This window comes from Syngnathus typhle, linkage group LG10 (assembly GCF_033458585.1).
Source record: "Syngnathus typhle isolate RoL2023-S1 ecotype Sweden linkage group LG10, RoL_Styp_1.0, whole genome shotgun sequence".
Classification (NCBI taxonomy): Eukaryota; Metazoa; Chordata; class Actinopteri; order Syngnathiformes; family Syngnathidae; genus Syngnathus; species Syngnathus typhle.
In genome coordinates this window covers 11,125,366-11,152,304 of record NC_083747.1, presented here as the reverse complement: position 1 = coordinate 11,152,304, position 26,939 = coordinate 11,125,366, and the positions used below count along the sequence as shown (strand labels likewise).

The window sequence follows — 26,939 nt, the reverse complement described above, 5'->3', positions numbered from 1 at the left end:
CTGCAGCGTTGGTCAGAGGTGGGCCTTGCATTTTCTAAGTGTCAATCCCACTTCAAAATTAGTGAAACTGTGCCACGTATACAGTTTGGAATCAATATTAATGCTAAAAAGACAAAGGCACATCTTAGTTGAGCGAAAAATTGTCTGGAGCCAGTGTTAGTCTGTGTTGACTTTATTTCAAATCACTCCAATCAATAAAAAAACAAAACACTACTTTTGTATTAGACCGGGCTATGGAGTGTCTCGTTATCTGTGTGTACCTAAAGATATGTCCGCTGGGGTATGCATGATCAAGGAGGCACGAGGATTGCTATTTACAATATATTGCAGGATCATTACTGTATATTTAAAAAACACACACTTTTTGTCATATTGGTTAAAACAGTTGCAGTAGGAAAAAAACGTTGTCACATTTGCTAAAACAGTCATGACTTGACATTAGCACACCATAAAAAAGTAAAAAAAAACAACTTTTGCCTGGCTGTAGTGCATCTGAGGAAAAACAATCAATCAGAGAGAGAAGGCGTGACTTCTAAAGTGTCAGTCATTTGTCACTGCTGAGTTTCTCACAACTCACATTTATCATGTGCTACTGTCAAAACAGACCCGTTTCAACAAATATTACAAAATGGTTTTTGTTTATTGCAAACTTCCCCTATGGAGGATTGCAAATGGTCAAAATAGGGTTCAAAATCGTGCACCGGGAAGCACAGATTGGGCAGAATGATCCGCAGCAACAAAAGGCGTTCCCAACGTTACAGTGTGCCACTACTGAGGTCAGAAGGTCTCCACGTCGCCATCAGCGCATGCTTCGATCTCGGAGACGAGCCGGTGAGGGAAGAGTTTATACTGCAGCCACGTGGGCTCTGAAAATCAAAGAGTGGATCAGAACTTACCGCAGCAGCCTTTGAGCGAATCCCACGTGAGAGGAAGCACGAACGCGTGAGATGCAGGTGGACGGCCTACCGAGGTAGCAGGCGGGTGGCTGCAGCTCGCCGTCGAAGCACGTCTGCGCAGCGCCGAAGCCACACTGCTTGCGAGGGTGTTTGCAGAAGAACGTCACGTTCTCTCCGTGAGGGACCATCGCGTCCGTGATGTCAAAAGGCCAACGCTTCACGCCGTCAATCATCACGCGGCTTCGCTCAGCAGGGATGAGGCAGCGAGCTAGGGAAAGTTTTGTGTCAACATTTGCACGCAATATAGCTGTGATATACCAATTTGGCACCACACTATAGTCTCCTCGTAGGTGTACCTAATGCTGTGGCCCGTACATCACATCAGAAGCGTGGCTCACCTCTGCAGGAAGGGGGCGCTGCGCTCCAGTTGCCATGAGACAAACAGGTGACCTTCTGGGGTCCGTCCAGGCGGAAGTTCTTCTTACAGAGAAAATGGATGTCGAAGCCCACCTCGTATTCTGTCTTCTGGACGGCTACCACGTAGCCCTGCAGCACCTTGGGAGGAGGCTCACAGTACACCTCTGACCCGTGCACAAAGACATTTTTTTTCTAGTTAGGAGTGGAAAGTCAGCAACATTATCAACTGCTGTTCGATAGTTATTACATCAACATTGTAAATCGTCTATATTCTTCATTTTCAGTACGTGGATGTATTTTTTATTTTTTTTTGGTCCAATCAGATTTCAGTCAATATTTTGAAAATGAGCAATATCACAATCGACCGTTAGAGGGCAGTAAAGCACTGTGAAACCTCTTGGAGGAGGCGTGATGTTTGGAAGCTTCTCTTTCTATTATGTTGAATTTCCACATAAAGAGCCTTAATTATTGACTCACTATGTCATCGGGCCAGTGTGTGTCTGTGTTGGTGGGGGGAGGAGGGGGTAAAGGTGAAAGCAAAAAAGAACACAGCAGGTATGGGAATGAATAACTCACTTTTACAGATGGGGTGTGGATACTGCCAGGTTTGATTCTCCAGACAGTAATTCTCACTGCTTCCCACGATGTCGGCCCTGTGCGGGAAAAGAGAGAGCGGCGGGCAGATGGCTTGTGAGTGACATGTGACAATATAGATGGTGAAAGATGCATGAAAGGGAAGGAAAAAAACGCTGATGAGGGGGGGGGGGGGGCGGAAAAGGTGTGAATGATTCCTTTTCCGCCACCTCCCTTTCATTTCTGTCTGGCTCATATCTCCACTCAGCATCTTGCTGCTGTGGATGAGTCAATGTGAAAGGGAGTCCATTCAACATGAGCCTGTAATCATGAGCTGTTTCGCTCAATTGAAGGAGAGAATCAGCTGGCCCGCCATGGGGCCCTGAGCGGAATTTCAAAAATTATTTACTGAAAATTTTACCTTTGCTGTTTTTGTGCTCAGGCCTGTCTAATGTAAAGTTAGTACTTTAGCGCCATCTTGTATCATATCGGGGCAAGAGAACGATTATTTAAATGAGGATAGAATGCTTTGGGAAACCCAAACATTTTTGTTATATTTTTGTATATAAAATAATTCTAATATTGTACTCTGTGAAAACAGAAACAGAGTTTTTTCCTTTACTTCAACTGAGTGGACATTGTGCTGCTCCTTTTGGTGTGGGCGCCTTGGCCACCTGGGGGCAGTATAATACAGATATACATAAATGGAGCCGGTCATATGACTGGTTCTTTGCAGAGGATAAAAAATATCTGCCCGTGAATATTTAATAATCTGTTTCAGATCTGAACTAGTAAATCACCTTACGTGTTAGCATTGAGCAAGACGACATGAAGGAAAAGTTATACGGTGGGGTCGCAGGTGCTCATTTCGCTAATGCCTTGGGCTGGTTCAGATAAGCCCCCCACCACCGCTCAGCCGCATTACTGCCATTCATCAGCCGTCAACCCCCTCGCTCTCAAACACCTCATGCCTCCTTCATCTTCTGCTTCTTCGCGCTCTGTCACTTCCTCCACATCCACCTCCATACCACTTCAGGTTCACATGCAGCTGCAGCCTACACACACTCACAGCCTGACCTCCCCCCCAACCCCCCATCCATCTATCCTCCTTCCACCTGAGCTCACTCACCCTGACAGGCAGCTGTAGCGGATGGCCGCCCCCACCGCGGCAGTGCCCTCGATGGCGAAGGCGCTCGTCACCTCCTGGGGAAGGAGGCACGTTGGAGAGGATATGGTGGGTTCAGGGAGTGCAGATTCTGGAAGAAACACAAGCACGGCCATCAATGCACTTGTTTAAGACTGAGAGAAAATGGATAATAATGATGACTTGTCATTTAAACTGTCACAATGGGACTCATCTAACTGTTACTATTGCGGTTATACCTACACTAGATTCTTAGCTATCCTTTAATATATTTTTTTTTCTTAAATGATGAAATAATTTTTGTATATAAGCTGTCATCGTCCTTCTTAGGTAACACATTAAAGCTCTTTCTCTGTCGGTGTATAACAGCTTGCGAAAAAGTTTAGAGTGAAAATAAAAATATCTGGAGCCTGCGCAGGTTGCTCAGGGGGGGTCGCCATCAAACGCCGGGCTGGCCCGAGGGGGGCCGTCTTTCGCTGGAAGAATGTAAAGGCACCTATGGGTGAGGGTGGTTGGCTGCAGATGAGAGCTTGGAGCTTCGTTCACTCTCACTGCCTCCCACACATGCTGCAGCACCAAAGTGCAATGAAGCAGGTGTATAATCTGAGCTTTTTTTTTTTTTTTTTTTGGGGAGCTACATTATGTCTCAACCATCAATGCACTGAGAATAAAGCACATTATATAGTCAGAGGTGGCTTCAGTATTGACATGATGTATTTAAGTAGATGTACAGGTACTTGTGGGGAAAAAAAGTTCAAGTACCATTTGAAAATAACTCACCTCAGTTCACAACAAGCAGCACTTGGACAGGTAGGGGAAAAATGTTATATTGTTAAGAACTAGCCTATACAGTGTTGGCGTTAATTTTAAGCTATCAAAAAAAAAAAAATCCTTTGCTAACATTGTGACATAAGTAGCAAAAGGATGCTAAATGCTAATTAGACTGTTTTTGAAGGCTGGCACAAGACAAAGCATTTGCCATGAAACAATTCTTTTAGAGACCCTGTTTCTAAATACATATTTGAAGGTATTTACCGTAATTTTCGGACTATAAGTCGCGTTTTTTTTAATAGTTTGGGTGGGGGGGCGACTTATACTCAGGAGCGACTTATATACATATATATGGTTTTTTTTTCACTTTTTTGGGCATTTTATGGCTGGTGCGACTTATACTCCGGTGGGACTTATAGTCCGAAAATTACGGTACTGAAATCATTATTATCATTCTTTAAAGTCTTGAGCAAGGAAGTGAAGCCAAGGGATGAGCTGGCATCCCGTTTTAGGTCCAATGGAGCCCCGGTAGCCCATTTAGCTTGCTAGCTTGTGAGCTAACTGTTGGTTAGTTACTTACTGATACAGAGATAACAAAATCTTGCGTTTCTTGGTCTGGCAGAAGTACAAAAAGAAGATTGACAGGCGGAGGTTCTGGCATGTACGCTACCGTTTTTGCATATTCACGAGGAAGTGACATTAGCTATTCATTCTCCATCCCATCTTAATTCTGGCAATATCCAGAATTGTAAAGATGATAACCTCACACCTCAAATATCTATAGTTAGTTCCTACCGCTGTTCATAAAAAGGTATTTTTGCCAAATTCTACACCCCCCTACCCATCGCCTGAACACTGCTTTTGGCTGCCATTGTCGAGCGAGACCTCTCGCATGGAAGAGGATGAGAGGGAGAAAAAGATGAGAGGAGAGCGGGGAAGAGAAAGGCCTCAAGCGGCATGACCGGCACGGCTCTCTCTCTCTCGCTCTCTCTTTCTTTTTCTCTTTAGACTCTGTGGACTGTGATGGGCCGCCCACACGCACACGAACAAACACGCACATAAAAATGAAGCCCCTCTCCACGACGCACACACACATCTACACTCGCATCTCTCTGCGTGCCACTTTGACAGGGATTGGCCGCCCACATCCTCTCAGCGGGCATGAAGGAGCTACAACACGCGCGCAGGCGCACATGCTCGCTTGCAAAAGCGGCGCTCTCACACGTTTGAGAACCCACCTACCTTCTGGCCGTCTCTCGGCAGCACGGCTACTCAACACCACACACACAGCCGACAATGGTATCCTCATTTCACATTTCACGGCCTTCCGATGAAAAGATCTGAGAGGGTGCGTGTCTTCAAGGCGGCAGAAAAGAAATAAAGTGTGTTTCGAAGGCGTTTACGCTGTGAGTGAATACGTGCGACTTGATTTGTGAAGTCGATATAATTACACGGCTTGCGTAGTTTGAAGAATGTTCATTCAAGGCGACAGTATCGGAGCAGTGTGCAAACAACACAAATAACAAAAAATGTTACGTAATCATGGTGTCATTCGAAAGTGAGCAAAAATCCCTTTCAAATAAAATCACGCTTGGGTCACGGCTCATTATTAGGTTGTGCAATGTTTATATTTACAAGGTGCTAAGGCTGACTGAAAAATATTTTTCCAGCAGCCCAGCTGTGGTCGCTATGGCGACGACGAGGCCAGTCAAACACAACGGCCTTCGTTCTTGTCTCTCACCGACATAACACAAGAGCTACCTTCGATCTTTGAATACATGCGAGCGGCTGCTCGAAAAGACAAAAAATGTGAGTGGCTGTAAAATCATGACAAAATTATAAAATAAATAACTTACTAAGGGTTAGCTGTCTGTCTGGAACAAGGCAAAGGCTGCAGATCCCTTTTAATTTTTACTTTACGTGTTTATTATTTAAAGAAGCCTTAATTATGGTTCTGGTTGACTACTGCTTGAGAAATTGAAATTGTTAGGTAGGCAGCAGTTTCACATTTTTCCTGCCCTCCCCCCTTACCTAAGCGCCACACAGGGTGAACCGGATGCAAATCTTCACCCACCTGTGCAGATGGGCTCGTCTCCGCTCCACTGACGGTCTCCTTGACAACGGCGGATTGTGGCATCCAGGCCGCTGGGTAAGGCGAAGCCCGGCTTGCATCGGACTTCCAGCAGGGCGGAGAAGGAGTGCGTTGGGGAGAGCAGGCGAGCCGTGGCGTCTTCTCGGGGGGGCAGCGGCCATGGACAAGTGCGACCTGGGGTGGGGGGGCACAACACCATGGGTGGGGGTCAGCAATCCAAACACACTGATTTACCCAACATTTATAAGCTAAAATAAATTTCCATGAGATTACAATGACACTGCCTCCGATGTGGTATGCTCTGGATCACACACTAATCCTTTCCTTTGCCACAGTTTTCTTTTGTCATTATTTTGATACAAGTCGACAAGTGTGTTGACACAGCTGAGTGAACACAATGACAACTGGGCTTGAACACACACACACACACAAACAAACACACACACGAAGCTACCTGGAGCTACACAGCTGAGCCCACATTGTCCATCGCACAGGCACTGCCGCTTGCTGCCGCAGTCTTGGTCGGCTTTGCACGGACGGGGACATGTCCTCTTTCGTTCGTCTCCCACGAGTCTCTTCGGGCATGACTCTGTTGAGCACACACACGCGTACACACACACACGCAGTTACATTTTCTGGCATGTGGCCTTTTGTCTTGCCACTAATGCCCCCCACCCCTTGTAAAAACAGCAAACACCCTCAAGAGCCATGCACAGGCCTGTTTCGCTCTGTGTTGTTTGACTCAAGCGTGGGTGGGCCGAACAAATGTTTGCCACCCAGGTCTGTGTTTGTGTGTTTAGATCAGGGGTGGGCAAAGTGTGGCCTCGGACCCACCGAGGATTCTCATCATCAAGTGTTAAGTCGTACTTGTTTAATTCATTTCCTGTCTTTTTTTCACAAATTGGTGGATTTTAATACATTTGTTATTTATTTTCATTTATTTAATTGAATAATTGAATTGATTCATTTTAAATGAACGTGCACATATTTTTGTTTTAATGGCTTAAATAATTGAATAATAATTTAATAATTAATCATCTTTATTTTAACATAATAAATCATGTCAGATTTAGTTTTAAGTATCAGGAGCTGGTATTGGCATCCTTCATAATTATTCGATACTTCAAAATATATATACTATATATCTCTGGCAGCATCACAAATTTTAGTTGCCTTAAGCACTTATTTTCAAAGGCTGTCCATATTCATATTCCTTCTTTTTTCTTTGCTTTTTATAATCCATCATACCACATGCCCCACAGCCAAATCCTTCTTTTTAGTTGCATGCCAACCTTCCTTCCAACACAACACGGGAGGAGGAAGAGGGCAGAAAAGGAGAAGACAGCCCGCATGGGACCACTGTCCAAAAATGAACACATGTGTGTGTATATGCAACACGTGGAATGACTTTTTTTCCCCTCCTAAACCAAAACAGACATGCACCACAATCACATGATACATGCGTCACGGAGACACAATGTACAGCAAACAAATTGTATGTGTGCATGACACTGAGTGTAATTCATGTTTTGACCTCACAAATACAAGGCAAATTGAGCATGCTTTATATAAACATTGTACAATAACTTTGTTTACTATTTCCCATTAGATTGAAAATGATCTTAACAGTAGAGTGCAATCAAAATTAGCTTCGAAAGAAACCATGAACATTTTGTGTTATTTAACTTTTAAATAGTCACCCCCATATAAATTTCTTTTGGCATATGCTGCATGGCTTACTGTACCTGCAATGGGCTGCGGGGTCACGCATGCAGTCAGAGCGCACAAGAGGAAAAGGAGCAGCAGTGGACAGTCCATCCTTGAAGCTAGACCTGCGACCATCTGAGGGTGAGACATGCCCACACTCGGCCTTTGGAGGGAACAAGGGAGGGCTTCTGGGGTGCAGGAGAGTGGGAGGGGAGGGAGGATAGGGGTCATCAAAAAGAAAAGGAGGGAGCTTTTGGAAGGGAGGGAGAGATTGCAACACATCTGGTCTGCAGTAATGAGGAGAGGAAGCACAAATTCCTGTCGGAAAGACCTTTCACCCATTTCGGGAAAGACGGCGGATACAAGTGGTATTTTGTTAAAAAATCAAAGCTATTTCAAAGTACAACATCTGACATCCACTGATTTCAAAACTATACAAATTGCTACAAGTAAAAACTGCGAAAAAAATGTAAGGCACAAAAACATGCAACAGAAGACCCTGATGTTCCCGCAGTGCACGCGTTGGCCTCTTGGGGGCAGTATAGGTATCGCGTGGAGATACACTTGCGTGCAGATAACAAGAATAGAAGAAGAAAGTGGCGAACTTTAATAATATAACTAGTTTTTCACATATTAAGAACCGTGTGTATGTTGCTATACTTCCTGCTTTGTCTGCTACTGTAGCATTTGTTTATCAATGTCAAAAAAAAGGAGGGGAGGGGAATCAACCAAGTGTAAACTAATGGAACCGTTCACACACACACACACACACACACACACACACACACACACACACACACACACACACACACACACACACACACACACACACACACACACACACACACTCACACAACTGCGAGGTTTGACTTTGCCAGAAAACTTGTTGTGGAATCGCATTCTTTAAAGAGGTGAAACCAGGGTCGACGAGATAAAAATATGGAAAAGGGAATAAGCATCTTGTGATCCAAAGCATAAACTAAGAGAATGGCGACCACTGTTTGTTTCGGTTGGATTGTAAACTTCCAACTTCTACGTACAAAAAAAAGTTTGAAGTTAAAATGGCTTGCCTTAACTACAATCCTGCGTCACATTGTGGCCAAAGGTAGAATTTTTGACTATTTACAACAACATAAACAAAAATAACCAGATTATACCTTTTGCCACATTGCGACGGCAGATTCTAACTAAAGTAAAACCGTTTAAATAAAAAAAATTAGACATGAAAATAACTGCAAAGTTGACACAACACATACCAAAGAGTTGGTGAATGAGAATAAGCTTTTATTGGTGTAATTCTGGGGAAATCTCAACTACATCCAAAGAACCAGCACATAGTGGGTCGTAGCCCGCTGATGTCACAGGATGAGGGGTGTGTAGTTCCATTAGAGTAACTCTAAAGATTGATAAAAGACATCTGTAAGGATCTCAAGAACAGTCCTGTTGGGAGAGCGCAAACAATCACTTGACGTAGGTGAGAAAGGCTGAAAAAAAAGCAACCAAAGGACGATGGCGTGCATAGTCCACCGGGTTCGTGAGGAGCTCGAGCTCATCCTGGAAAGAAAGGCAAGTTTCTTGAAGTGAGGGGACACAATGGTGGGCTCCGTTCAAGCAGTAGTGTCTGTGGGCCACGTTGAAGAATACCAAAGAATGAGAAGCTCAGTCTTTCTATTTTTGGGAGGGGACGGGGGTATCAAGGTGCATCACTTTCATCCAAAGGAAGAAAAACAGTCGTTAATACAGAAGAACAACAATAACAGGGATCATCCTCATAATAATCATAACAAGAAGAATAATAGCAGTAATGGTGATTATCATGACAGGGATTACAATCACACTCTCGAGTTGTCGCGCTGAACATGTTGTTGGTACAGAGAGCTTAATAGATGCAGTACAAAGTCAAGGAGGGGAAATCAAAACAAGAATTAGGAAAGCAATCTTGGCTTGAAATCTGAGACATAGCTTCAGGAAGAAATATGCATAAAATAGCAAAGACCCTTCCAATAACACCGAGCGACAATTTCGACTCCCGAAAAGCCATCCGTGAAGATAGCAAAAATGTTTCTCATTAGAAATGCCTTTTTAAAAATAGTCTGAGCTGTAAAAATAGTTAGAATGACAAAAAATTGTCATATTTCTCTTTTTGAATGACTTATGTTTGCTGATTGGCTGGGTTAAAATCCTGCACTCATTATTTACTTTCCCTATGTAAGGATAACGAAGCTTTCAAAGGAAAAAAAGTTAAAAGTTTTAGTGTTCACTTCCAGGAGCGTTGAGGTAAAGAAATAAAGGGGAAACCTTATCATAAAAAAAAAAAAAAGGAATGAAAGGAGTAAAAGTAGAAGCAGCATCACGACGACTTTCACAAGTCGGACAGAATTAGCCTGGGTCGTTAAGGAGATTATAATTACAGACAATTGTCTATTCAACTTTTTTTTGGAAGATGTCTTGGCTGTCCAAAATATAAAGAGGATGGGGTGGGGACACAAGGAGGGTAAATAAAAAAACAAAAAAAAACATAAGTGCTTGCGTTGCTTGCATAAGTAAAATCCACAAAAATGTTGAACTATACGACATGAAGATCATTTAGGCTCTCTATAGTACAATTGTTACACGGATCCTCGCCCTCGCCGCAGCATCCTGACGTTAATCAAGGAGTCCAAAAAAAAAAAAACACCCATCCATGGCTGACCCCGTTAGGTAAGATAGCGTTCTCCCGTCTCTAGTCATGTAGAAAATATACAAAATTATTCTCCAAATTTCTACTCTCCTTCTAATTGTTTTCTGAAGTATTATAAAAATATACAATTCTCCGATAGCAAAACCCTTAAAAGTCACATCTGTTAAATTATTCTCTCCCTCTGTCACGTTTAAGAGCTCAACAAAAACATAACACCTGAGCTGCGGAACGCACGCCTTCCTCCTCCTCATACATTCAAAATCATCATCGTCGTCGTCGTCATCGTCGCGATTCCAGATGTCCATCCCTGTCATCCCACCAAAATCCAAAATTTCAAAGTCTCACAAAGGAATCCAACTTATTTCACTCTGCGTCTTCCTCTTCTTGCCGCATCACTGGTCGGCCAGACGGTTCTCATATTTGCTCAGGATGTTACGGCAGCGGCCCAGTTCCTTGCGCATCTCGGCCACTTCCTGCCGTAGGGCGGCGTTCTCTCGTTCCAGGTAGGCGGCGCGCACCGAAATTTGGTTCTCCTTGAGGCGCCGCGCGTCCCGCGAGCGCTTTGCCGCTTCGTTGTTCTTGTATCTCCTGCTCCAGTATTTCTCGTCCTGAGAAGACCACCATACAAAAAGATGCAATCGTTAGATACAGACAGACAGATAAATAGATAGATGGACGGACAGACAGACTGCTCACCTTCATGTTATCAGGCACCAGGATCTTGCGTGCCTTCTTCACCATGGGCTGCGGTTTCAGTTCCTCTTCGCTGAAAGTCTGCCTGGGGTCAAAGTTCTGCTGGCCTGGGCCGTTGGACAAAACGACATCTGACGGATCCATATCGAAGATTCCTACTGCATCCGGCCCAGCGCTCGTGGGCGTCAGCAACGGCGGGCACGAGGACGACGGCGAGGAGGACAAAGAGGATGGCGACTCGCACGATTCGTTCATACTCGTCTGGCTCCCTGTGAAGACAAAAGGCCAAACGTCAGTTCTATTAGCTACTGAAATCCAGTTGATGTACCTAAGAGAAAATTTAAATCAGCAAAAATCAGGTGATTTTGTTTTCGGGATGATTTTTTTATTGATATATTAGCGCATTACAAGGCACAGATAAATTGACAAAGATATTTTTTATTTATATTTTATGAATTAATTCATTATACCCGGTCATCTATCGGATTAGATATCGGCTACAAAAATGTTGAACGTATCTTCATTCATTCTGTGGCAGCGACGTAGCGGCAAGCGGAACGAGTCAATGCTCTTCCACTTGAGAGCATAAGTACCAATGTATTATTATTATTACTATTATTAATATTATCAAAATTGTACGTAGTCTTGGTAGTACAATTTTTCTTGCGTAAAAAGTGCTTTGACTAGCTAGTTAAGATTAGGACACACACGCAGTATTTGATAGAAGTAGCCACCAGGGTGTGCTAGAGAGCTACTTTCTACATGTTATAAACGTCATTCCAGCCGCCTTAAATGCATACCATCCAGAAGCCCTCTGGAACACGAATAATCTATTGTATTACGTCTTACTACTACTACTACTACTACTACTTTGATCAATCAAACTATTGTCAGAACAGCAGGATCTAAACGTGGAAAATATTATGTAACACGAGAACCCTACCCGTGAAAGCAGTTGAATGAAGTGGGCCCCACGAGTTTTGTTTTCTTTTTTTTTTTTAACTTAACCGGCTTGAGGGTGTGATCTACGTTCAGCACAAGGCAGCCACTCACTCAAACTGCCGTGGAGGGCATTTGTTGAGGACAGCGGGTCCAAAATAGGGCCCGAGAATCGATCTTAGCGAGGCAGAGCTGCGATGCAATTGCTGTGGTATTGATAGAGGGGGAATGAGATGGCCATATGTCCAAGCAATGCAGACATCCATGTTTTTGAATAAAGGGAAGGGAAACAAAATATCAAATTGTTTTTGAATAAAGGGAAGGGAAAAAATAAATCAAATTGTTTTGGAATAAAGGGAAGGGGGGGGGAAATGATCAAATTATGTTAAAAGCAACACTTTGCCGCAACCGAGTGCTCACGACAATCTTAGTTCTCATCACGCCTTAATTGTTTTGAATTCCAATTGTTTTTTTCTTTTTCGGCCTGCACTTGCCAGCAGGCAGCAGGCGGTTCAGCCACCTGCTGCCTGAGGGTTCTGCTGGAATGTGCAGGCTCAATTCCCGGGCCTCCAAACCGTAACATCTTTCCCAGCTGGAACTCCTCCAGTACCGATTCATGCTCCAATGAGTCGATTTGCCCTCAAAGGGAACGGGTTCGCTAAGCGTTCTTCTGTGAGAATTCATCGCTCCGTTTGACGTTAGCTCAATCGCCTCTCTCTGGGAAGCGTATTTGGGAAGGTGACAAAATGGACGCCGCGCAGCCCCCATGGACAAGGCATGTGAATTCTCCCAACCAATCACAGAAGAAAGTTCATGATAATGGAGAAGAATGAAATATTGATTTTAACAACTGGCAAAAATGAAGATATGTTTAAAGTAGTGATTGACAATAGTGTGCGGATATCTGCTCGGACTGAGTTTCGAGCAGCAGCAGCAGCAGCCGTCTTCCTGTAGCCCAGCGCCTCATCCCCACCCCCTGTGCGGGCTCCTCCCCCATGTGTACCGGCCCGCCTCTAGTTCTCTCACTCCAGCAGACTCAGGCAGCCTGGGCACGTGTAGCGACGCGTGCACATGGCCGTGGCGTGTGAAGTGAGGGGAGATTTAAAGACACGCAATCATAAACACTCCACGCGCCTCTCTCCCGCTCTAGCTGTCTCGTTTGCAGAGACGCTTTTGACCTCCCTCGCCCGCCATGCCGGCGAATATTAATAATTGGCCCGGTCAGGTTGAACGCTGATCGTGTTCTGACGCTGAGGAACATTGATCACATGCAAACTACTGAAGCTGACTCATAAAATTTATCTCGTGGTGTGTTTTCGTCCCTCCGATGCCACATATCTCGGCCCGTCTGAGCTGAAGGGATTGGATTTGAACCCTGGGGGGGAATTATTTCAACCCTCAAGTCAATTTCTACGATGTCACAAAGCCCCGTGACAGTATCTCAAGCCTTCACTTTGATTCCAGAGGAGAGAAAAGTGCTTTGTCATCATTGTAGCTTCTAAAATAAATTTCTCACTAGCCTGTGGGAACATTACACGCATGACAACCTCCACCGCATTTCAAGTGAACTGCCAGATCCCCAATTTCAAGCGACAGTTTGTCAGCAACGAGCGTCCCCGCGTTCTCCGGTCGTGTCAGTGAACTCACCGTGAAGGCAGTCGTTTCCTCCGGTGAGGCTCTGCGGCTGCGCCACCTCCAAACCGATCAGGGACGGCGAGGACGAAGACGAGGGCGACGGCGATGAAGAGCCAGGCGGGGATGGGGGCGGTAGGCACTGGGAGCTCTGGTTGGGCACAGCCGACTGGGAGCTCTGAGAGGGGATCTGGGCCGAACTGGAGCTGTTGTTGCTGTGCATACTGCCCATTCCGTTTTCGGTCAGAAATTCCTCCAAGTCCATGTACTGCAGTTGGAAGAGGCCACCGTCCGCTGGGAGGGTGCGATCCCACAAGAGAGGGCCGAGGAACTGGTTGAAATTGCCCCCTCCGTTGCCGCCTGTACTTCCGCCATTGCATCCGGTACTGCCGCCACTGCCGCCGTTGCCTATTCCAGACGTGTTCCTCATGGAGCACACTCCCATAGAGTCTTCATCCATGTCCATTGATCGTTCTTTGTCTAATAATACACAGGGGAGCGCATAATTATTATCCGATAATGTAAATCCCGAAAAAATAAAATAAAATAATTCGAGATGGAGCATTTTGCCTTTTAAGCTTCCGTCAACCATTTGTACCGTTGGGCGGTGCCATAAAACCATTGGTGCTTACAGCTTAGAAACACCCTTGAACTTTGGTACAGTCCCCCTATTCGTGCAGACTGTAACTGTAATTGCAGCCATTGAAATAAAGACTTATTCCACCAAGTAGCTTTGCTTTGGTTCACTTTGGTACGGAATGTTCCCATTGCCAAACGCTGTTAACAGTCACCTTGAAGTCCAACAGTTAGCCTTTTGATATCTTTTAAATTGTATTTTGAGGAACAAATACAGAGACTTAAGGTCCATTTCCACCATGAAGCGGAGTTTGGTTCAGAATGGTTTGGTGGGTTTCGTTGTCAAAGATGCTAAGCTAACAGTCGCTTTTGGCAGAGCTGTAAAGGTAATAGTTACCATGCCCAGCATTTAGTTGGTTCGGTTCTACGTTATACGTATTTTTTATACTTGTTTTTAAATATCCACCAATCGGTAGAGTATGGTTCAGAATGGTATGGTTCGTTTTGAAAGATGTACTAACGTAGTGTGTGACTGGCCAACAGATCGTGTTTTACCGTTCTGGATCGAACCATGATGTACTAAATCGGAGTGAACCACACCGCTCCGTGGAAACGTGCCTTCTCCAGCCCACCTAATTCTAAGAGTCTCTCGCTTCCACACAAACTCCTTCGTATGCACACAACTCACAGATGGAGCAGATGGCAACAGAATCGCAGTATTAATACGAGAGCCAGGAGCAGTTAGTTATCGCGTCATAGATGTAGTCCGCAATCTCCTGAGTTTATCTCACTATGGCGGGAGATCGGAATGCACGTGAGCCTTGACATTAAACGCACGTCGTAATCTGGATACTGATTACCAAGTGATTGTAATCCAAGGGAGGGAGGATTAAAATATGTGGTGGGACATTGATCATGAATTATGATTGCATATTTGTACTGAAAGCACAGCATCAGGTGGAAGTGTGACGTGTTGGTGGGAGGCGGGGTCACATGGTGCACAACATAAACAAAAGCCCACCTTTGAGATCACAAGGGCTTCTCAAGCGCTGGTCCCCCTTCATGGGATGTTGCAGGAGGGATTTGAGACCCGTCATGGAGTTGAGGTGCCCCCCGGTGAGGGAAACCGCCGGCTGGGTACAACTCCCAAACTGTGGGCTAGCGCCTGCGGGCAGGTCCGGAGTGGGGAGCTGTGTGAGCTGCCTGGACATCCTGGGCCAGACAGGTGGGGTGCTGGGGGGGGTTTGAGGAGTCACGAAGAAACACCTGTGAGGTGGAGGTGGGTGGGGGGGTACTTGGGAGGGGCTAGGGTAGATGACCACAGGAGGTACCAATACGAGTTTGGATGACTGTGCATGCAAGGGAGGGGGGGGGGAGCAGAGAAGGGGGGGTTATTGTTTATAGTCCTGCCACATTACAGAATTATAAAGAGCGTAGTATTAACAGCACATGCAGCGGTTATTACCTTTTTAGATGAAATGACAAGCAGCCTCCCTTTTATTTCCTTGCAAAAATGTTTGCCTCCAAGTATTCCATTGCACTCCTCGGAGGTGGGGGGATATCCAAGTTGTTCTCAGTGCAGTGTGGGAGGATCAGCTGAGTGGAAAATCTCACCACATTACGTGGTGTAAGGGTGAAAAAACAATGCAAAACGTCAAATTGCGAGCATTAATGGAAAATGATATCCAGTTCTTGATTCGAAATAAAGCGATCAATCTTGTTGAAAAGTCTCCAAAAGAAAGTGTGGACCGATGTGGAGGGAGAAAAAAAAAAGATGAGAAATCGACGAGTGTCGTTGGCGTTCAAATGACAAGTTGATGTTTCTCCTCTCTGGGCTCGCGCTCACTTGTCCGTCGCGTGGAAGTGGGAGGAGGGACCGAGTGGTGGTGGGAGTGGGTGTCGGGGGGGTCGTTTCCTCCTTCTCTGTCTGTACTCTTTCTCATTTGCATCCGATGGCTCCAGTCACGGGCACAGCAGTGTGTGTTGTGTTCTGTTTGTGTGTGTGTGTGTGAAGCCGTCGTCCTAGTCTTCCAGCTCAGATGGAACGGACACGGGCGGCTCACGTGACGTCAAACGTCGCGGAATAAGCCCAGAGAGGGTTGGCCAAAACTCTCCGCTGATCCCATCAGAGCTTGTGCCATTATTTATGAGCCACGCCCACCCTCGTGCCACACATCGAGAAGAAGGGGCTGCTGTCACTTGTGCTTGTTTGTTTACTGCGCAGAAATAACACTGCTAGTTAGCATAAGCGCTAATGTGACCGTGGACAGCCCATTAAGGGGCGTCAAGAGGACGACTTGTCAACTCACCACTTGTCAACTCATCTATACATTTGTATATTGTCTGCGTGTTTACGTTATGGTGTGTTTTAGAGTTCCCTCCTCAGTAGTAATCCAATGAAGGCGTGAGTGTGCAGATTCTCTTTCTTCACGTTGTCTCCCGGTGTACTGTACAATGGCGCCACGGCTCACGTGTACGGGGCACGCGGAGACAAGCTTGTCCGCTAGCGGCTCTCGCTCTGATTGGCTGAGAGCTAGTCGTATCCGAGCTCCCCCATTGGCCAGAAGTAGGTCGGCCTGTCCCGCCCACTCGGATTCCCTCCGTGCATGCTAGTGCCGCGTGAGATCGAGTTGGAAGGAGGAAAAAACGGCACGAGGGCGGCCCAGCTTGCTCCACTGTACCCGAGCACATGCAAAACAGCTCGCCACAGGAATCCAACCCTGCACGGCCCACAGACGGATGTGCTCGAGTTGACAAGTAAACAGTTGACAGGGCTCTGAGACACCGTTGGCGGGAGAATCATTTACAAGCGTGAGCACACACGTGACTTACTCCTTACATTTGACCACGATGTGAACCAGTACAGGAGGGCTTCGATTAGAAATAGATTCTGGCTTGATTTAGAAGTCGAACAGTTAGTTCGCCTCTGTTTCAGGACAGCTCTGTTTATTAAATTTAACTTAAGGATTGATTTAGAAGCCAATCACATCAAGACTTGAAAATTAAACTTGGACGCGTCATCAACTTGACCTGAGTTTAGGTCTAAATGTTTCTGTCACCCAAGCTATTTTAAGCGCACAGCTGAACAAAAACGCTTGAAAAAAAGCAGATACACAGGTTATACTAAGTACCTCTTGCCAAAACGAAGCCTATTTAATTGCCCTCTATTTAATTGCTCTCTCAGTGACTTAATGTCACTGGTGTTGAATAGTCAACCTTCATACCAATAATGTGAACTCAGATTAATTTCCCTAGACACACCAAATTATCTGTTACAATAATGGGCGGCGGCCCTCTATTCAATGTAAAGATGAAAAACATAGGCAGATCTCACAACAACAAAGCATTATCCCTTATCATAGTACAGTCCATGTGACCAAGATGGAAAAGCCACACTGGAGCTTGGGAACCGTAGTCCTGTGTGCTTTACTGACACCTAGTGGAGTTACAATGCCTAAGTGGATTTAGGAGAAATGTAGTCTGTATACTAGTGTGCATTCCATAAACTGAAGTAATAAACAGAAGCTTTTGTAATACTGCCAAAAATGCATTCTGTCACACAGTACATCTGAATTCCAGGAATAGTAAAAAAAAAAAAATACATCAATGTTCATAAAACCTGGTATCATGAAGTGTATTTGCTTACCGTATATTCCTGGATTGGTTTTTTTTTTTCTGCATAATTTTCAACAAAAAAGAAAAAAAACAATGATTACACTCAAGGTTTATTCATTTCAAATATAATCAACTACTGGCTTTTCAGTAAATAAAGTGATAGAAATCTACTAAAACTATATTTTTTTTCTTTAGAAGAAAAAAAGGTGTGAAACAGGCATGGACATTTCATATGTGAGGAAACTTCTTTAGAAGAAAACAAAAAAACAACATTACAGTAAGATTATGATTGCGACTCAGCACACACTAAAAGTTTGAGGTTCAGTCTAAGATTGGTATGAAGACAGTTACATACATAAATACATGGAATAGTACATTTGCTTGGAGAATAGGTCCTTGTCTTAAACATAAAGTGAAGCACTGTAGAAATAATTACTGCTAAAAAGAGCATACAAATAACATGAGACAAAGGCGTTATAGTTCACATGTTTACCTTGTGTTCTATCCCTTGGTATAAAAGCTAGGAAACTTTTCAACTCAATGAAGCCAACATAAAAAGCAAGGCTTTTTGTAAGTTTCTTCATTTTGGCAGGAGTGAGGCCCTTTAGACTAATAACCATTCACTTGTTTTTATCTATAGGTGATTACAATCACTCGGGCGTATAGGAGTAACCCCTCAAATCAAATTAACAACTACAAACTTGTGGGATATACTTGAAGAAGCCATCACATATCACCTCAGGAATAAACTTGACCGGAGAACAAACATGCACTGACAAACTATCAACAAATGTTGTCGTAATCCCAAAGTCCCTACTCCTAATAAAATCACTTTACATGTTAAAAACAAAATCCTCAGAGGTGCTACATGGACCATACAAAGTACACAGCAGAGTCACGGTTTATCATACAGCAAAAAGGTGTGTAGCGAGGATGCTAGTTAGAATATGAGGAGCGATACATGTGCAGGGAACGTTAGCTAAACTTGCCTAGTGACTGCACAGTGTCTGCCAAGCATAGTGTCAATGCACTTAAGGGGGTTAGTGATCCTATGGAAACAGTCACATTTTTTTTTGAAAGACATTCCAAAAGAATCTGGAAGCATTTCAGGTGATGTTTTACAGTAGTTGTTACCACACTCAGTCCTAAACTCAGCAGTCTAAAATCGACCAGTCCCTTTATTGTCATCGTGTCGTCACATCCGGTACGGGGATGCTCAGTATCGGTATGATCCCAGTAGATGGTAGGGCACGTCGCCCTGACCATCTCGGGTGGGTCTTTCTGCTGGTCTCTTTAGTAGCGTCGGCTTTTTAGAATCAGCCTGCCGCGCTCTTTTAGCCGTGCGGCTGCAGGAACCCTTGTGCCTTTGGAGCAGGATAGCGTTCCAGAAGCGAGCGGCGCAGTACTGGCAGGAGAAGGTCCCTCTGGCGCGATGAAAAGCCCGATGGACAAAAGCTGCCAGGGGCCTCTGAGACTGCTTCCCACATACGCAGCACTGAAGTCGCTCTCGTGTGGGTTTGGCTTTTTGTGGGTGTCTAATTGCCATGTGGACTAGCAGCCCCGCTTTGCGGGAAAACACAGAACTGGGACATATAGGACAGCCAAAACGCTTCACGGGAACTTTTAAGGATGACAGGATCTGAACTTTCACGCCCCCGGTGTTGACAAGTTTATACCCACCGCCACCGGATCCTTCACCCCGCCTAATTGTCAAGCGAAGAGAGCCTTGTTTTTTCTTTGACTGCCCTCGTACTGTACAACTTATCTTTCTCTTCTTGTGGCTCCCGTCAAATCTGACTAAGTCTTGGGATTCATATTTATTTTCCTGCCAATCTCTCTTATCGGACTTTTTTTTTTTCTTCTTGTGTCGTCTGATCTCATCGTGCGGCAACTGGTTGCTGCAGTCGAGGTGGTGTTGGGGCTGGGCACCTGACTGATGATGAGGATGATGGTGGTGGTGGGGGTGATGATGATGATGATGTAGATGGTGATGTTCGGTGGAGGGCAGTTCCGTGAGGGGCTGGAACGGGGCCGTGGTGTGTAGAGTACGGCTGCGGGATCCAGCCGGATAAATGTGCTCTCCTTTCACCCCGGCCGGGGAGTGCGGGTGGTGGGGCGGCATGATGGTAGAATTGGGGGGCAGAGGCTGCGAGTAAGACGGGGCGCCGGAGGCTGAAGACTGGGCCGCCGTGGCGTCGTAAAAAAGGGGAGAATAACCGGCCGGCGGTTGCGGCGGCGCCTGTTGGTGGCCGTGAGCGACAACGTTAAGACTTGGAGCCCCGTGGTTGTCGGCGGCCGGGGCCATCTGCAGCAGGGTGTTGGTGGCGGCCTCGCTCTCCGACGTCGACTGGTTCACGTCGCTCCCTCCCCTGTTGTCTGCAGAGCCGCTGCTGCCTTCTTGGGGGTTGGACGGTTCGCCGCGGGTGATCCCGTGCTGGGACTGCCTGTGTCGGGTAAGGCTGTTGGAGTAAGCAAAGGCTTTTCCGCACACCTCGCAACAGAAATGCTTTTCACCCCCACCTTCGTGAACCGTCTGGTGATGGGCGGTCAGATGGAAGTGGTGGCGGAACGACTTCCAGCAGATAGCGCAGGTGTAAAGACGAGGCGGGGGCTGCGGATGCGGCTGGGTATCTTGAGGCTTGACATCTTGAGGGTAGGAGTAATAGGAGGAGGTGCTCGGTACTTGGTTCTGGTTGCCGTCTTGGGTCACGCTGCACTGGGGGTTGGGATTAAAGCTGTTCATATTCTCTGGCGCTGGTGTCGTTGGCACTTCTTCCATCTCCCCTTTCTGGTGGAGCTTGCTGTGCCTCCTGAGACTCTGGGAGTAGCCAAACTCCTTCCCACAAATGCCGCATTTGTAATTCTTAGCCCCAGAGTGAACCGTTTGGTGCTTGCTCAGGTGGAAAGCCTCCCTGAAATACTTTCCACAAACAGTGCAGTGATGAGGCTTCTCGCCGGTATGTATGCGGTCGTGCCGGCGTAGAGTCTCGCGGCGTGCGAAACCCTTGCCGCAGACACTGCAGAGGTGAGTGCGTGGGAGCCCGCTGGTTCCCATTCTGGGAGTGTACTGCCTACGCTTCGGGGGCTGCCCGTCAGCTGCCGGATCTTTCTTGGCTCTGGGTTTGCGGGGACGCTTGGGCTTTGCGGCGGGATTCTGCGAATTGTTGCTCAACGCCTCTTGGTTCCCGCCGCCTCGGAAATTCTTATCCATGCTCGATGTTGACGGTGAACCCAGGGGGCCTAGACCAAGACCGCCGAGGAGACCTCCTATGATGTCTCCCCTGTCATCTCTATTTCCGGTTGCCGCGGTGATGGCAGAGATGGCATTATTGACGGAGCTAGTGACATCATCCTCCGAGTCATCCAGTAGCGAGGAGAGGGGCAGGTGGGGCTGTTGCTGCGGATGATGGTGCTGGTTGTGACTCTGAGAGTGCGGGTGCAGGGTTGGGGCCAGGGGCGCCTTTCTCAGAGCTGGGCCGGCCATCCCGCTTCCACAGGGGGAGGCACCAGAGTAGCACGGAGATGGATTACCTTGAGAACGGTGGTCTTCATGGTAGCCTGTGTAACGATTCCGAGAGTAGTCAGTGGGGTATTTACCATCGGTTCTGTCCCTGTCATTTGAATTCCCTCCCCTTGCAGACTGAAACAGATCACATCCTAACCCTGATTTTTGCTCTCCTTCCCCAACAATGATTATACCCTCCTTCTCCTCACTTTTCCCATAAATGACCCCCCTATTGCTCGGATAAGTTCCCCCTCCTCCGTTACCTCCTCCGCTCCCTCCCGCTATTCTGTCCTCACCGTCGCTTCCTGTCTTGCTGCCTCGTTGTTTGGGTCCCCTACCTGGCTTGCCGCAGGTGCCTGAGGCAGCGTGGTTGAGTAGAGAGGTGCTCTCACGGAAGGCACGACCACAGGCAGGACATCGGAATGGCTTTTCCTCATGTATCTTCTCATGCCGTGTCAGTGACTCTCTACGATTAAAAGCCCGAGAGCAGGTGGAGCAGCCATATGGGCGGGCTGAAGAGTGTAGGACACCGTGTTGCAGGAGGTGACCTTTTTTCTTAAAGCCTTTGCCACAATCGGGGCAGTGAAATATTTTGTCTGGGCTAGGGCAACAATTGGACATGGGCTGAGGAGTTTCTTGGGTCGAATGGGGGAGGCTCGGGTCTGACTGACTTTTAATGTGAATGGGATTTGGGCCAGTAGTGGTCGATTTGCTAGTGCCAGCTGCGGTTGGCTCATGCATACGCATATGCCTGCGAAGGCTCGAAAGGTGAGGGAAGCTTTTGCCACACTCGCCACAGCTATAAATTGACTCGGTGTCAGATTCGGTGGCGTTAGCTTGCATTGAGCTCAAGTTATCCGATTTAGAAAGGTGAGACTCGTTAGTAACCAGCACTGAGGCAGCGGAGGAAGAGGGAGCAGAGGAAGAAGAAGAAGAAACTACTGATGAGGATGAAGATGAGGCAAGCAGGGATGACGGGTCTCCGCCCATATTTGGCAAGCCCACCCCACTTCCAATTAAAGCTGGGGGCTGACTATGACTAAGTGCGCCGTTGCTACTACCCGTGCTAGGATTACTGTGGCCGCTGGGACCGTTGCTAGTGCTTTCAGATTTTCTCTGGGGCAGATAGCCAGCCATCGCTTTCTTCCTCCTACTGCTACTGGTGCTGCCGCTACTACTGCTACTGCCGCCGCCGCCTGTTCCGTTACCTGCGCTTTCCGCTTTCGCGTCATCCTTAGACAAGGATAAATGAAGTGGCAGAGGAAGCGGCAAACCCGCTTCCTGCTGCATCAGCGAGGCTATTTGATTTGACGAGAGGACGGGGATGCCTTGAAAGTCAAAGCCGCCCAGCGATGAGGGCTGGGACCCAGGGTGGAGCGGGTGGTGAGGATGAGAATGGGAGTGAGGATGAGATAGGGTGTGAGGCGCAAGCTGTTGCTGCTGGGGCGGCTGCTGCGGAGCCTGCTGTGATTGAGAAGCGGAGTGGCTATGCGAGTGAGAGGAATGAAGCGCAGGGGGCGGAGCAAGGCTAGTACTCGGCTCCCCACCGCTCTGACCTAAACCGATCCCCAAGTGGTTATGGCTACCCTGTTGAACGAGAAACTGCTCTAAACTAGCATTAGCAGGCACCCCGGAGAGGAAATACTGATTAGCGGCGAGCATGCAACTAAACTGTTGGTGAAGGCTCCGTGCATCAGACTGGGCCCCAACCAACTGGTGTCCCAGAGAACTGACTGCACTGCTGCTAGCGAGGTTGTTAGAGGTGGCCACAGAGGTTGAAGGGGAAGGGGAGGACGAAGAGGGGCCGGATGAGGCTTGGGGGACAGAGAGGCCGGGATGCAGAGGAGGTGGGGGTGGAGGTGCGGATGTTACTAATCCTCCTAATCCCCCAGCACTCACACTACTGCTACTTCCTCCGGCAAAGTGCTCAAAGCGGCCTACACCTGGGTGCAACTGCTCCTGCGCTAGTGCTGCCTCAGTCGGGTGGAAAGAGCGCAGGAACTGTGGGTAGCTCGAAGAATGGCTTGAGCTGCTGTTGCTGCTCATCTTGCTTGACTTTGAACGAGAGCTCTGAGACGAGGAAGGCTGCTGTTGTAAAGGTGGGGGAGGAGGGGCACTCATCTTGCCAAAAATTGAGGCAGAATCAGAAAAGGCGTTACCTCTTGACCCCTGCAGGGGGCCCAAGCCAAGTCCAGACAGAAGAGCTCCAGACGACTCGGCTTGCTGCTGCTGCTGCTGGAGTTGGTGCTGGTGGAGTTGCACTTGCTGCTGATGCTGCAGTTGTCGGTCTAACCCAAGGCCTTTGAACTGGTGGGCCTGGTGCCCACTTAACATCTCTATAATGTCCAAATTGTATTTTCCAAACTGGAACATTTCCCACTCACATGTACATGGGGGGTGCAAGGACAAACCTCCAGTGCTAGGAGGAGCAACAAGAGTCCCAAAACAAGAGGAGTCAAATACAAAAAAAAAAAAAGCCTAAAGACACTTCGGCGAAAATGTTTTTTTCTTTTTTTCCAGAAACGCTTGAATGTCAGTTAAAAGTTTTCTTATATGTACAAAAACAGCTGTTGGTACTCGCGATCATCCACTGCTTAAAATTTACTTCCCGAAGCAGCGGAGCAGCTCAAAAGCATAAAAAAAGGTGTTCCGTCTAATTTCAAAATTGCTTCGAATAACTTTTAGCCAAGCAGTTCAATAGACTTCCTCTTGATTCCTTTGCGAGTTACTGCATTGACATTTTCCTTGATCTAAGCAAGACTCCTCATCTGTGTTCAGCCAAGAAGACCCTGACGCTGAAAAAAACACAAAGTTAAAGAAAAATACATGTCACAGAAGTCATTTCTTCCATCACCCACTGACATTTTAATAAGGCTAATTTGAGCAAGCTGTTTGTTCGGGTATGTTTTTGTTCCCCAATTCAAACTTAGGTCAACACAGTATCAACAGTGCAATTCATACTAAGAAAAGCTTTCATAGAAAACATCATGTGGGGCAAAAATACTTGTTTAGCCACTTCAGATAAGTAATCATAATGAAGATTTGAGACTTTATAACAACTTACCCTGAAGTGGTCCTGCTGGATTGCGGCACAATGATGCTAAATAAATTTTCAAACGTTCAAAACGGTTGAGACTGTGTGTCGTTGTTGGGGTCGCTAGGTGTATATACAATGAATAGAAAAAGTCTACACACCCTGTACAAATGCGAGGGTGTGCACAATTTTAAAACCCCATTATTCCCATTGTTACATTTCACCGCCCCTCTCATGAAGATTTTTTTTATTATTCAATTACGCTGTACAGGTTATAGGTCAAATTAATGGTAGTATTTTTTTTCTTTCAATAAGTCATCTTGATCAAAAATTTTTTTCTTCAAACCGCACATCTGTTTAGTTGTGTGTGGACTTTTTATATACAATGAACATAATCTAAATATAAAACCTACACTGTTATCAAAGGTTGACCTTTGTGCTCCATCTTTCTACCTTTGTTACCTTTCTAAACGATAACAATGGCAGTCGTCGACAGTGATTTACTACAGTGAGAAGAGCAAAAGCATGGGGATTACCTTAATACCAACCTTTATCGCCTTCATCATTTTATTACTGTACAGTGATTGCGTGCACAGAAGACAAAAGTGACATTTAAATCTATTATGAAAATTCAAGGAGAGCACAATGATCAGGTTTATCGTTTACTGGTGAAACACTTGAGTGATTCATTGCATCATCGTTAAATGTCGGTCAAAATGCCAGCAAATCATTTTCATTTACTTGAGTCACTTTAAATGTGCGCTGTCTGTCTAGATATTAGTGTCAACATAAACTTGAATGCATTTGTCATCTTTCCTTTCAAGTATTTTTTAGTGTTACAAAATCAATATGCTTGCTCAAGTTTATTTTGTTTGTATGAATTTTAATGCCTACTCAATCTTATTCATATGCAATTCACCTTATTAGTTGCTTGCTCATTATTAATACGAATGTACATGTGTAAATATTTCTGCTGTGCTGTTTTAATTTCCTTCACAGATTAAGATCACCTCAATACAAATGTAAACAAAGCAATGCAGCTGTTTGCTTTAATAAAGTTGCAAATGGAGAATTTAACTGGTTAAAGGATGTGGCAAGCTTTAAATAAAGTCATGGTCAAATCAATGCAAATTTGTTTCAATTCTTTTGCATTTATAATCACGTGTAAACAAGCAATCTGGCTGCACTCCAATGTCTCACATTGGACGTCGCGTCTTTTTTTTTTCCTCACCTCTTCACTTCTTACCGTTTCCTCCTATTGATCCTAAGGATCTTTGGCACAACACGATCCCCCGAGTGATGAACGAGGGAGTTATTTTATCGCAGTTTGGGCCGATTCGCATTTTCGGGCAAAGCATCAATCCTGCAGGAGGAGAGGCAAAGAAAAGAAGCGCACACATTAGCATCACCCTCGCTGCGCAGTGTAAACATTGGAGGCGGGTTAAAACACGCAAACTAACAACAGTGCAACTCGGGGAATGCAAGTTGATAAACAGTATTTAAAAAAGTAGTGGGGAAGTAGCCAAAATATCCAAACTCTATGATTCACCCCGGTTTAATCATTTAATCTAGCCCGATAGCGGAGCTGCTTTATCTCCGTCTAGGGAGGAAAGGGTCTGCATCATGCTAACAACGTTAGCCGTCGCCCAAACATCGGTATAAAACATATGCAAGCTAAACTTAAAATGCTGACGCTAGCTTTTTCCCCATTCAAAGTAACATATTTGGACATAAAATATGTTTACTTGGGCGTGGAGAGCGCAGAAGACAGATGCGGCCTGTCACGCCTTCTTCTTCGAGCCGAGCTAGCTATTAGCTACAAACTAGCAGCTAGCGCTGACTTCCATTGCTGCGTACGGTTTCCAGTGTTTAGCCGGAGCCATTTTCAGCAACGCCGACCCAAATGGCTAAAGCGAGTCCGGCCGCCTGCTCGCCTGTCTCCCACCGCACGAATAACAATCGCCGACGGATAACGCCGTAGTCCTTCCGCATCCCACTTAAACCTCGACGGGGAGCACGGAAGGGGCTGAGTGACACTATTAGCCGGAAGAAAATGTTGCAATGGTGGTGGGCGCTAATTATTTTTGGGGTTAAAAAAAAGTGAGTGACGTGTGCTCCCCAAACATCGGTCCTTTCCGGCCCTTCTAATGTTTCCGGGTAGAGCCAGCGAGGCTAGATGATGAACTCTTAGCTCTTTTCCTGACATACTAGGAAAGCGCTGCTTTTTTCTTCTTCTTTTTTTTTTTTTTTACAGCATTCTTGCACAAATTACTTGCACACTCCAGTAGTTGCAAGGCAACTCTGTGTGTACAAAACACTCCCTTCTCTGATTTAAAAAAGAAAAAAAATGTAGTTGCCCCCATCCTCAATTGATTGATTGAATATTTATTGAATATTTATTGATCCCCAGGGGTGGGGAAATTCAGGCCCCAGCAGTATCCATACCACAGAGTGGGTATACAAAAAACACACAGATGGCATGAGCGCAACTCAATAGGCTCTCACAAGGCTGCCACACAACGGCGCCACAAAGAAAGTCAGAAAGTGCACAAGATAAAAGCCATCAAAGCAAATCAAAGCTAAAAGACAAAGGAAAAAAAAGCAACAGCGGCCACCTAGCACCCCTCAATACAAGAGAACACCCCAAAACACACAAAATAGCCTC

At 46.0% G+C, this 26,939-nt stretch overlaps 3 protein-coding genes across 5 annotated transcripts; all 3 read right to left on the bottom strand.

Annotated features, from left to right (window-relative positions):
• Positions 1-156: 156 nt before the first annotated feature.
• ntd5 (ntl-dependent gene 5) lies at positions 157-7,799 on the bottom strand. Its single transcript, XM_061290007.1, has 8 exons — positions 7,639-7,799; positions 6,348-6,482; positions 5,876-6,067; positions 3,016-3,142; positions 1,890-1,966; positions 1,295-1,477; positions 967-1,164; positions 157-866 (listed from the first exon to the last, which is right to left on the bottom strand). The coding sequence occupies exons 1-8, from the start codon at positions 7,748-7,750 to the stop codon at positions 778-780; spliced, it is 1,113 nt and encodes a 370-aa protein (XP_061145991.1). The 5' UTR covers positions 7,751-7,799; the 3' UTR covers positions 157-777.
• A 1,064-nt stretch (positions 7,800-8,863) lies between these two features.
• Positions 8,864-16,249, bottom strand: dbpb (D site albumin promoter binding protein b). The gene is made up of 5 exons (XM_061290022.1): positions 15,586-16,249; positions 15,142-15,469; positions 13,560-14,024; positions 10,977-11,242; positions 8,864-10,888 (listed from the first exon to the last, which is right to left on the bottom strand). The coding sequence occupies exons 2-5, from the start codon at positions 15,329-15,331 to the stop codon at positions 10,673-10,675; spliced, it is 1,137 nt and encodes a 378-aa protein (XP_061146006.1). The 5' UTR covers positions 15,332-15,469; positions 15,586-16,249; the 3' UTR covers positions 8,864-10,672.
• Positions 16,250-17,832: 1,583 nt separating this feature from the next.
• Positions 17,833-26,480, bottom strand: si:dkeyp-69b9.6 (zinc finger protein 865). Of its 3 annotated transcripts, none has more exons than XM_061289874.1 (4): positions 26,020-26,480; positions 25,506-25,637; positions 23,400-24,035; positions 17,833-21,293 (listed from the first exon to the last, which is right to left on the bottom strand). In XM_061289874.1, the coding sequence occupies exons 3-4, from the start codon at positions 23,611-23,613 to the stop codon at positions 18,952-18,954; spliced, it is 2,556 nt and encodes an 851-aa protein (XP_061145858.1). In that variant the 5' UTR covers positions 23,614-24,035; positions 25,506-25,637; positions 26,020-26,480; the 3' UTR covers positions 17,833-18,951. The 3 variants fall into 3 exon arrangements, with proteins under 3 accessions (XP_061145858.1, XP_061145857.1, XP_061145855.1); XM_061289873.1 differs by having other exon boundaries at positions 25,521-25,637; XM_061289871.1 differs by lacking the exons at positions 23,400-24,035; positions 25,506-25,637; positions 26,020-26,480 and having other exon boundaries at positions 19,953-20,179; positions 20,256-23,393.
• Between the last annotated feature and the right edge of the window lie 459 nt (positions 26,481-26,939).

Excerpts from the sequence above, each read along its gene's own strand:
- dbpb (XM_061290022.1), bottom strand. The coding sequence starts at position 15,331 with ATGTCCAGGCAGCTCACACAGCTCCCCACTCCGGACCTGCCCGCAGGC. Across the intron at positions 14,025-15,141 it reads AAGCCCTTGTGATCTCAAAG|ACAAAGAACGATCAATGGAC; the intron begins GTGGGCTTTTGT and ends GTGTATTATTAG. Across the intron at positions 11,243-13,559 it reads AGGAAACGACTGCCTTCACG|GGAGCCAGACGAGTATGAAC; the intron begins GTGAGTTCACTG and ends TTGTCTTCACAG.
- si:dkeyp-69b9.6 (XM_061289871.1), bottom strand. The coding sequence starts at position 23,361 with ATGAGTGCCCCTCCTCCCCCACCTTTACAACAGCAGCCTTCCTCGTCT. Across the intron at positions 20,180-20,255 it reads TCACCAGACGGTTCACGAAG|GCAGTCCCAGCACGGGATCA; the intron begins GTGGGGGTGAAA and ends TACCCGACACAG.
- ntd5 (XM_061290007.1), bottom strand. The coding sequence starts at position 7,750 with ATGTCTCACCCTCAGATGGTCGCAGGTCTAGCTTCAAGGATGGACTGT. Across the intron at positions 1,967-3,015 it reads CGCTACAGCTGCCTGTCAGG|GGCCGACATCGTGGGAAGCA; the intron begins GTGAGTGAGCTC and ends TTTCCCGCACAG. Across the intron at positions 1,165-1,294 it reads AGCGCCCCCTTCCTGCAGAG|CTCGCTGCCTCATCCCTGCT; the intron begins GTGAGCCACGCT and ends AACTTTCCCTAG.